A 10051-nucleotide genomic window follows, 5' to 3' on the forward strand; every position below is an offset into this window, starting at 1 on the left:
CCTAAATAGCGTCTTAGCGACAAAAATATAATGTTTTGATGCATATTGTTTGTCTGTTAGAAGCTTAAACATAATCGACAAAAAATATGAGGAAATCAGTGGCTGCCTTTTCCTATTATTTGCTGAAAAAAAGGTTTCATGTATTATGATTTTTAAAATCATTGAGAAGGCATGTATTGCAGAGCTTTGAGAAAAGAGAAATCTACCAATGCCCATTTGCGTTCATTTGTAGGAATCAGTGCACCTGGTCCATGCTCCCAGTATATAGTGGAGTCCCAGTTGCTCATTTGCTTTTTTTACTCTTTTTATGTACGATTTTAGTTACTTTATGTTCTTCGTTGTGTATGTCTATTTTTCTTGTCTGGTCTTTGTCCCTGGATTACATTCTTTTAATAACTTCTATAACCTTGGTTCCCTTGATTACTCTTTTATAGATCACCAATATATTAAACAAGTGTATTCACACTTCAGGTTGTGCTTTTCATAATTGTGTGCAGTACTCGTTTTTTTTTACCAGTGTCGAGTGTTTACAAAGCAAAACCTTCGATTCCGACATCTGAAAATATATTCGTTTGCAGTGATTAATATCTAATAAAAAAAGAACTTGCCTTAATATTGTGAGTTCAATAAGATTTATTGGAGTAATAAATGAATAAAAATTTGAATGATTTTACTATCATATGATGTACATTTATATGTACTATTTATATACGTTGTCGATATGCAGTCGATGTTAAACCACCATGTAAAATTTCATATCAAAACAAAAAACAAAACAAAACAAAAAAGAAAAAAAAACCATAATTTCGGGGAATAACAATGACTTTAGGACATGCACATTCCCCTTTCAGGTCACTTAGGGGTCAGTAAAACCAAGGAAGGAATCATTGTGTCATTTTGCTGACCTGAAATGTTTGGAGACATAAAAGATTACTGCTCAAAATGTGACACATCTCAGGGAATGACCAAAAGAGAAAGTAACGAAAGACACTCAGTGATAACTCCACCAGTGGAAGAAGAACTTTTTAGTCTCTTTATATCGATTTCAATGTATTGCGGAACCACGCGAACTGGACACGTGTCTCATTCGAATGATTTTTTAAATGCCAAAATGCAATCTGTTTAGACAGGCAGGTTTCACCCTATTTTACCTTATCGTCGGTCATCGATTATCTATCAATATTTTCATAAATATTTGCAATACTCGTTTTTAAAGTAAATATCAACTTTCTACGATAAAAGTCAAATCGCAATTTTGTGACTTCAATGTATAAAAGTATGAAAAATAAAAAAGAAAGGTAGATGCATTTGATGCATTGATCATTTTGTGGTGTTAATGTAAGTAGTTGTATATTTGCGAGATATACAATCTTGTCTGTTCTATACAAGATATAACTCGACTTTATACAACCAAGTAAAACACATTTCATAACAAGACATTAAACATACAATTTAATTTCATAACTTATTACATTTCACTATTTCCATTAATGACTGACCTCACTTTTTTATATCAAGATTTTTTTTTTCAGAAAAGTTCGAAAATGCAAGAATATGTTGGTTATTGGAGTTTAGAATTATTAGTTATATTTTTGTTTTGACACACCTTTACATGTATCTTCTATCGTCAAGCTAGTGATAATATCCATTACAATCAATGACTGTATTGTATAAGCACATGTGAAAGTATATCATCTATTAAAGTGTTCACTCATAATAAGTGCAATAGTTTCATACTGTATTCAAATCTTACCTTGAGCTGCTGTGAGTATTCCAGTATTCAATATGAAAATCACAAAATTTGTTAGCATTGCTATTTCATGAAGTAATTTCGTTTAAGACCCCACGAATATCTAAAAGACAAGAAAGTGGAGGCATTTCGTATATTTGTTTTTTGTAGATAACACCCAATTCTACAGTAAATATCGAATTCAATATAGCACTTTTTCAGGTATCTGATAAATACACACAACACAAAAAGGGGTTTTGGAAGGTTTGATTTGATGCAAATGAAAACATTACACTAACAAAGAAAACAAAGAAAAAAAAAAAAAAACAGTTAGACAATATAACCCAGACACAATATATAAGTCAACGTGACTTATCATTTTATCGTTGTTAAGAATTTCTCCTGTTTGGTCTACTTGATACTAAGTGACTGATTTACCTATGCTATTGAAGAGAATTTGTGCGATATGATAAAAGTCGTTATTGTCAAATTTAATGTATACACACATCGGTTATATTCTATGGTGATCGCGGTTATGTGTATAACCATGACACGAGAGTGGTGTTACATGTACTGGAATCAGAAAGATGTCATCAACATTCTGCACTCAACGTGAAGGATGTTTGATGCTTTGCATGTTCACAATAGAACGATTGATGTTGAATACTCAGTTAAAAAAATCAGAGGGAAATTAAAGTCATAACAACTTTCAGACAAACGCATGATTGAAATGTTACCAAGACGATTTTTTTAAACATTCGATGAATTCGATTTTGTTTTATTTATGCAAAACCTGAACATATGTCAGTTTGATGTGCAATCATTTTTCCACTTAAGAATTTAATCGAATATAGCTAGGAATGATCTTAATGGTTTAATGATAATTTTTAAATTCATGGTCCTTGCTTATATATGTTATTTCCACAAAAGGTGAAATTGCAGAAAATAAAAACCGTAAAAAAAATATAAAAAATATTATTGACGTTACTGGTTTTTTTCTTTATTAAAATAACTGCAAACAAAATAAAATAAAACAAACATATCGAAGCGTCGAATTTGGAAGGACATATCAAATATCCCTTCATGATGTGACCAGAAAGACCATATTTGAATGGAGATCTTTCCAAGAAAAGTGAAGTAGTTTAACCTTAATATCGTAAATTCTGAAGCCCTGCTAAAACCGTTGACAATATGGTACAATGAATGAAGTTAAGTAATATAAAATGATTGGCAATGGATAAGTCTTTGAAAAACGGTAAAATATTGTTCTTCACCCTTTTATTTTATGGAGGATTTTAGCCAATTGAATTTCGCCTATATCTTTGTTAAGAAACGGTACTGGAAGATTTAAAGATATTTCTTATACTAACTGGTTTAAAGATTATGTGAAAACAAAAAGCCAAATTATGGTCACTCGTCTGTATTTTGATAAAGTAAGCAGTTGGTTCAAATTTTTAATACAACATGAACAAAAAAAATGCCAAGTTAAAGGTCTAGTGCGCCTTTAAGTGTAGAACAATTTGATTTTTATTTCAGAAGGAAAAAAAATATATAACTAGAATTGCCATTGCAATCAATAGCGAGTGTTGCCCCCGGGGACCTTTTGGGTGCCCAATTTTATACTTGCATCGTTATGCCTATTCAATTCCTCTGACAGACCTATTTTCAAATTTGTAGTTATTCATGTTGTTGAGATAATGCTATATCATAGATTGCGACCTAAGGCAGCCATTTTGAAAATGGCGACTTTTCGTCAGAATTTTTGCTTTGATTCCGATGTCTGACTGATACGCATTATATTACTAAATTTCATTAAATATGTTCAATGAATAAAAATAACTGATGGTCGTCTGAAAAAAAATTCAGTTATACTTTGCCATGACAACAGACAACATATCGATTAATTTTTTTTTGCTTTATCCTAGAATTTGACAACTTTTACTTTTTGAGAGCGGTGGCATCCATTTTTAAAATGGCGGCAAACACGTTGCTTCCATTGTGAATTGAGCCACAAATTATTAATTGGAACGACTCAGAGAACCTAGATATCAATTTTCATCGAAATCTGACAAATTTAATTTTCGACCGCGTTGGCCGCCATTTTGGAAATAGCAGCAGAGACACAGCTGAATATTTTTTTTTATTTTGTTGAACAATTGAGCTTATTTCGTACACCAAGTTTCGTCAATTTCTGATCAGCGGTGATCGACATATATGATGTTCAAATTTCCGGTGTAAAAAACTGGTTACATTTAGTTCGGTGGCCATTTTGAAGAAATGGCGGCAGCCGGAAACTTGTTTTGAAGTTCTGCACCCTTCCAAGAGTAGTTCTAACTTCTTCAAAAGTTTCATCTGAATTGGACCAGCCACTTTTGAGAAAAACGGCGGACACATTTAATAAGTTTGATGACAGGAGAATTAAAATAAATATAATAATAAGAATAATAATAATAATAATAATAATAATAATAATAATAATAATAACATACGTTTCCACGAAACGTGTAGAAGTCGCCTCTCGTTTCTTGATCTGTCTTTTGAGAAACATATTGTCAATTGAACTGCTTAGTATTAATCGAGGCAGCGTAAAGAACGTGGATATCAAATTTCAACGAAACCGAAAAAGTATGAATTTTCGACCGCGGTGGCGGCCATTTGTAAATGCCGGTCGATGCATAGTTTACATTTCCAATTCAGTCGCAGATTCTTAATCGCGGCGACTTAAAGAATTAGATGTCAATTTTCATAAAAATCGGACAAATTTGAAGTATAGACGTTTTTTTGTTTTTTGTTTTTTTGTTTTTTATTTTTTTTATATATATATTATTACTTTCAAATTTTTTTCTCAGAAGGTACAATACATAATTTAAAAAAAGTTTGTAGTTATGGTATCGTGAACAAAATGACTATTTGAATTTGTGTTTGTTAAAACAACATTTACATTATTACTGATAAGAGAACTTAGGGGTTGGACAGGCACAAATTTGGTCAGGCGAGCGATTCAGGTTCCTGGGAGCCTCTAGTTTTTTTCTTGCTACTTCAATCCTAACTTTGTCTTTAAAATCTGTTCCTAGCCCCGCCCAATTAAAATACAAATACGTTATTGGCACAAACTCACAAAGGAAATATGGTTATGACCCAGTTACAACATATACATGTATGAGATGACTTAATTATTCAATGTTTGAACTTTGTGGTTGTGTCAAGCTGTGCCATGTAAAGCATTTAAATCTCTACAAAAATGAAGTACATCTGCATGTATTTATATACATGTTTTTATTTAGTAAGAATTTTTTTTAAGTGCAATACTGTACTATATTTTATGGAGCTAATCGTTATTATTTAATCTAATGTAATGTACATTTCTTTTTTCAGGTTTTGGATATTGTGAAAAATATGTTGAAGTTTATAACCCAACAGATATAGTTATGGGGAATAAATGGATCACCCTGTCTGTCAATATTTTATGTAAGCGTAAGATTCATAAACCACTCAATTTATTTTGAAGATTTTTTTCAGAAAGGTTTGGTTTCATTTGTAAATGTGCATGCAAGAGGACTACAACGAGAGATAATTACAATTATGGGTTTTACTTACAAGGAACATCGTAAGCACAATTTAGTTGTCTGTGAATGACAACTGTGAGCACCAAGTCAAAGTAGAAAGCAGTCACTTAAATTGATCTAGGAATTCAGCAAAAAAAGTGAAAAGTTACAGAAACAATTAATATTGGTTGAAAAATTATCTTTCGGAGTCCAACCCTGGAAGTGGCTACTTCTTTTCTCAGAAACATTTTCGTAGCCAGGAATTCATTAACATATTCATGGCATTTACCAGTCAGGGAGGTAACATATTCTTCTTTTTTCAGGAATTAATAACAATGCCATTATTGTATGGCTTAAGAAAAATGAGGAGAGGAGCGACCCTGTGCAAGATGTGGTAAAGTCTATTCACCTGACCACTGCCCAAAAATCTGTTCCTAGCAGGCAGAAGTTGGATGATTTTCACAAAGGTGTGGTGAGGAAGTCACAGGCTGTGACCATGCCCGCACTACAGCAAGCCTTGAAGGAAAAAGATATTGTTGTTTCAGTATCTACTGTGGCAAGAACAGTGAAACAACTGGGGTTCCGGTAATTTTTTACATTACTTATGTTTACAATAAGACAGTAAACTACTGAAACATCAGCAGTAAAAAGTATATGTAGTGCATATATAAATACAAACCAGATATTTTATTTTAATTTTGATAGGTTGATAAAAATCATATAACCAATTTTGTTATTTAGTTGATCAAACTGCGTGATCCTGAGATAAAATCTGTATATGAAATAGTACTTTGCAAGATATGTTGTTCTTGATCTTTTTAAAAATAAAAAAGGGGGATTCAAGGTTTATTCTTTCATTGTTTTTGGGCAAGGTTTTGCACAAATGTACAAAGTTTCTGAACAGACAGGAGTTCATATAGCCTTGACCCTACTATTTGTCAGTGTACTTGGCATGAAATTACTATATTGATAAAACTTAGATCTAGAGAGAAATCACTTTTTAGCTATTCCTATAATTTTCATCGGTACAATCTCATTTCACACAAGTAAGAGCATATGTGCGTTCCATGAAGATGTGATAAGGGAATGTTTAATCATGGCAAATTATACATGTACATGTACTTATCAAAATTTTATTTTCTTTTTCAGGTTCTGCAAGAATGCATCAGAGCGGAGATTCATTACATAACATCCTGACATTGTGCAGTGGCGCCATGCATACCTTCGCAAGATACGTAAGTTTAGGCAGCAAGGCCGCTATATCGTATACTTGGATGAGTCTTGGCTGAATACAAATCATGTGATTAAGGGACATTGGCTGGATGTTCCTAGTACCTCCATGTCAGTTTTTGAGCCACATTATAAAGACAGTTCTCGTAAAATACCTACGGAAAAAGGTACCAGATTGATAATCCTTGATGCTGGTTACAAGGATGTGGTCTGAACTTTGAATCTAAAACCAATAGTCAGGATTATAATGACGACATTAATAAGGAGCACTTTACAGAGTGATTCAAAGACACCCTCAATCTGTGGTCGTAATGGACAATGCTCCGTATCACAGCCACATTGATCCTTAATTGATGGTGCATAACAGATGTAGCACAAAACCTGCCCATGTAAGGAATATATATTGTCGGTGCTATTCCATTCTTAACCATCGGGACTTCAGTCAACCACTGATTTTGCCACCAGAAGATATAATTCAATAACCATGTCTTTGTACATATACTAGATTTTTAGATTTAATTTATCAATTGATTAAAATGCTTATTTTCATATCTTCAGCAATATAAAGAATAGCACTTTTTATTATATTTATTGCTTGAAATTAACAGTAATAATTTGGCACTAAAGTAATCATGAATTTAAACTTTTTGTACGTGAACAGTATGTATGACATGTGTAATTAACCTTCAAAGGCTCTTGTAGAGTGGACATGTTTGCAACTTATGATTTGTGTACATCTCAACATGATTTTCCTTAGCACACATTTGTCTAATCTTCAGCTACTGCTTGAAAAGGGATGATTTTTTAACAGTTGTTTGATGAATACATTAGCCTATCTTGCACACTCAATTGAATTGTGATATAAGCAATATCTGTGATACAAGCAATATCTGTGATACAAGCAATATCTGTCAAACAATTTAACATCTGTGATAACTTATCCTGTTAATAATTGAAATATTTTTTTTTTCGTTATTTGTTATAATTTAAACTTATTATATCTACAATCATGTTTCATTGATAATATTGATAACCTGAATGTTTACAATGTTTGATTCCTTGACTCTTCAATTTTAGCCAATACAGTTAATATTTTATATTTACTAGATGATTTAAATACATGTATGATAGTATTGAATTTGATTTGTTTAAAATGCACAATTACTTGATATTGTTATTGGAATGAATATATACATGTACCTTATCATGATGATATTTGAATTGTTAAATCATATTATAGTTGTTAAATGTTGTCAAAATTATGATCTATATATTTTCTCACCATGTCTCGACTCTCTCACTGAAAATTTGCAAGGTGTCTGAAGAAAGATTAATGAGTAATATGTGTACAAATTTAAAATTGAATTTTAGTAAGCCTTATACTAAAATTGCTCGTTAACCTTTTTTCTCAATCTACTTGTTTACATAACCCTGTTCCAGAAGCCTATTTGTTATGGTTCTAGCGCGATACAAAAAAGTTTGCGTAGTTTCTGCAAGCTCTTGACGTATAAGTTGCGTTATGAACACTCCATACGCAGGAGCTGAAAGGATGTTGCCAGAGAAGATGACAATTCTGTATGAAGAGTCATCACGTTAGTCGTAAACTTTGGTCAATAGTTTTCCTTTACCATTGATTTCTAAGTGTAGGTCAAGATATGAGGCTGACTTCACAGTGTCTGTAGTATCCTTTATCTCAAGTTCTTTTGGGTAGATGCGGTGTATCAAATCCCCGAAATTAGGATTGTTTAAAGATAATATGTCATCTATACAACGGAAACTGAGATTGAAGGATCTAGCCAAACGATATTCATTCTTTCTGATCAGATCAGCTATAAAGTCAGCCTCATAAGAGTGAAGAAATAGGTCAGCAAGTAATGGAGCACAATTTGTTCCCATTAGAATACCGACGTTTGTTGAAAAACACGTCCACAACACTGGACAAATATGTTGTCGATTAAAAATTCCAGCATTTTGTAAACATCTTCCTCTGTATATTTGGAAGATGATTTGGAATTATTTCTTACAAAGTATGAGGAATCTCTACCAAGAACTATATATTTGTATCTAGGTGTACCTTAATTTTCGAAAAAAAAAAAAAAAAAAAAAAAAAAAAAACGATGTATAATGTTTTTAAGTCGGGATTTTAACTGAGTATGGGGAATAGAAGTATACAGTGTTGAAAAATGTTTACATTCATTTCATGATAAAAAAATATGCCTACGACTCAAACAGCAATGTCTCCAGTAACAAACCCGTGTATATGTGTATATGTACATTCTATTACATACGACACATACCAGTACCGTTATTTACAATTTTCAAAATTTGTACAGGAACACCGCTTTGTTTACCTTGTATGCTCATCACTTTAATGAATAATCAAGGAAACCAAGGTTATAGAGGTAATCAAAATAATGTAATCAAAAAAAAACTAGGAGCATGGACCTTTTTAAATGCAAAACTACTATAAATTTAAAATTTTTGTGGGGTTGGAAAAAAGTAGTGGTTTGTGTAGGTCAGCTGAATATTTTGAAGTAGCTTCAAATTTCTAAACCTGTAATAAATTGAAATTTTCATGATCTTTTCAGTCAATTCATTCCACAATACAATGCAGTGCTACTGACAATAATGCACAAGATTACTCAACGTTTCCTCAAGTTTAAAATGGAAAGGAATCCTCCAAGTGCCTGTGTCTTCATAAATTCAGAGTGCGCTTATAAGGATTGTTATGAAATATTCAGGGATTCTATATTGCTATTAGTATTGTACATGTATATGTCTTTGTCACATGTAAACATGTTTTTTTTTTTTTATATTTGTTTCTATCGTGCAAGCGTTTGCGAAAAATGCGATGTGTCATATGCATATTTTGTACTGTAAACTGTTATCTCTCGTGCTTAATGATCAGGTAATAACTCAATCAGAATTATTCAAATAGTCCGACAAAAATACGTTGCATGTGAGTTACTGACAGAAAAATAAAATGTCTGAACCCTAGAATTCTGGCTGTCTTACTTTAAATCCAGTTTACAATTGCCTTAAATCGTAAATGATACACAAAAATAGTATAAACAGATTGAACAGCATCGTGTTAAAAGCGCCCGGCAAATCAGCTTTTGTTTACATCCAATATGGGGGAAATAATACGATTGTCGCCGGAGTTCGACGGGAACTTACGAACTTCGTTTGTAAACAAATCGTCCCATAGAAACCAAAACGGTGAATATTAGTTAACGATTTTCCCGTAAAATTTTTACTCACGATTTCAGCCAATAAACGACTCGTTGGTACTATCACGTCATGCATATATACGAACTATCTTCAAATTAGATAAAAGAAAGACAACTCTAGCGGTAAGTACCGACAGTTTCACAAAATAGAGCTTCAAATCGAAAATGTGCTGTACATAAGTTTTGTTTTCAGAACATTTTCACCTATTTCATATCACAAATGCATCCTTTCTCAGAATCAATTTTGAATAATATATTATTAATCGCAATACTTACGTAGAAATAGGTATTAAATTTTGTGAAAACAAAAATTCAAG

At 32.2% G+C, this 10051-nt stretch overlaps 2 protein-coding genes across 2 annotated transcripts in view; one reads left to right on the forward strand and one right to left on the reverse strand.

Annotated features, from left to right (window-relative positions):
- LOC148605283 (uncharacterized) overlaps nucleotides 1–1843 on the reverse strand; it is a 34280-nt gene extending 32437 nt beyond the window's left edge. Inside the window, exon 1 of the mRNA XM_088548551.1 lies at nucleotides 1754–1843. Within this exon, the coding sequence (XP_088404677.1) occupies nucleotides 1754–1811 (58 nt within the window). The 5' untranslated portion in view covers nucleotides 1812–1843. The remainder of the gene's footprint in view (nucleotides 1–1753) is intronic.
- A 3468-nt stretch (nucleotides 1844–5311) lies between these two features.
- Nucleotides 5312–6463, forward strand: LOC148605284 (uncharacterized). The gene is made up of 3 exons (XM_088547570.1): nucleotides 5312–5336; nucleotides 5598–5859; nucleotides 6424–6463. The coding sequence occupies exons 1-3, from the start codon at nucleotides 5312–5314 to the stop codon at nucleotides 6461–6463; spliced, it is 327 nt and encodes a 108-aa protein (XP_088403696.1).
- Nucleotides 6464–10051: the final 3588 nt, after the last annotated feature.

The sequence above is a fragment of the Perna viridis genome, chromosome 10 (genome assembly GCF_037379345.1).
Source record: "Perna viridis isolate PV_CMFRI_1.1 ecotype Kerala chromosome 10, ASM3737934v1, whole genome shotgun sequence".
In the NCBI taxonomy this organism is placed as follows: domain Eukaryota; kingdom Metazoa; phylum Mollusca; class Bivalvia; order Mytilida; family Mytilidae; genus Perna; species Perna viridis.

Bases quoted from the DNA above. Each gene is read 5' to 3' on its own strand.
- LOC148605284 (XM_088547570.1), top strand. From the start codon at position 5,312: ATGGGTTTTACTTACAAGGAACATC. The intron at 5,337-5,597 runs GTAAGCACAATT...TTCTTTTTTCAG, and splicing joins TTTTACTTACAAGGAACATC to GAATTAATAACAATGCCATT. The intron at 5,860-6,423 runs GTAATTTTTTAC...TTTCTTTTTCAG, and splicing joins GTGAAACAACTGGGGTTCCG to GTTCTGCAAGAATGCATCAG.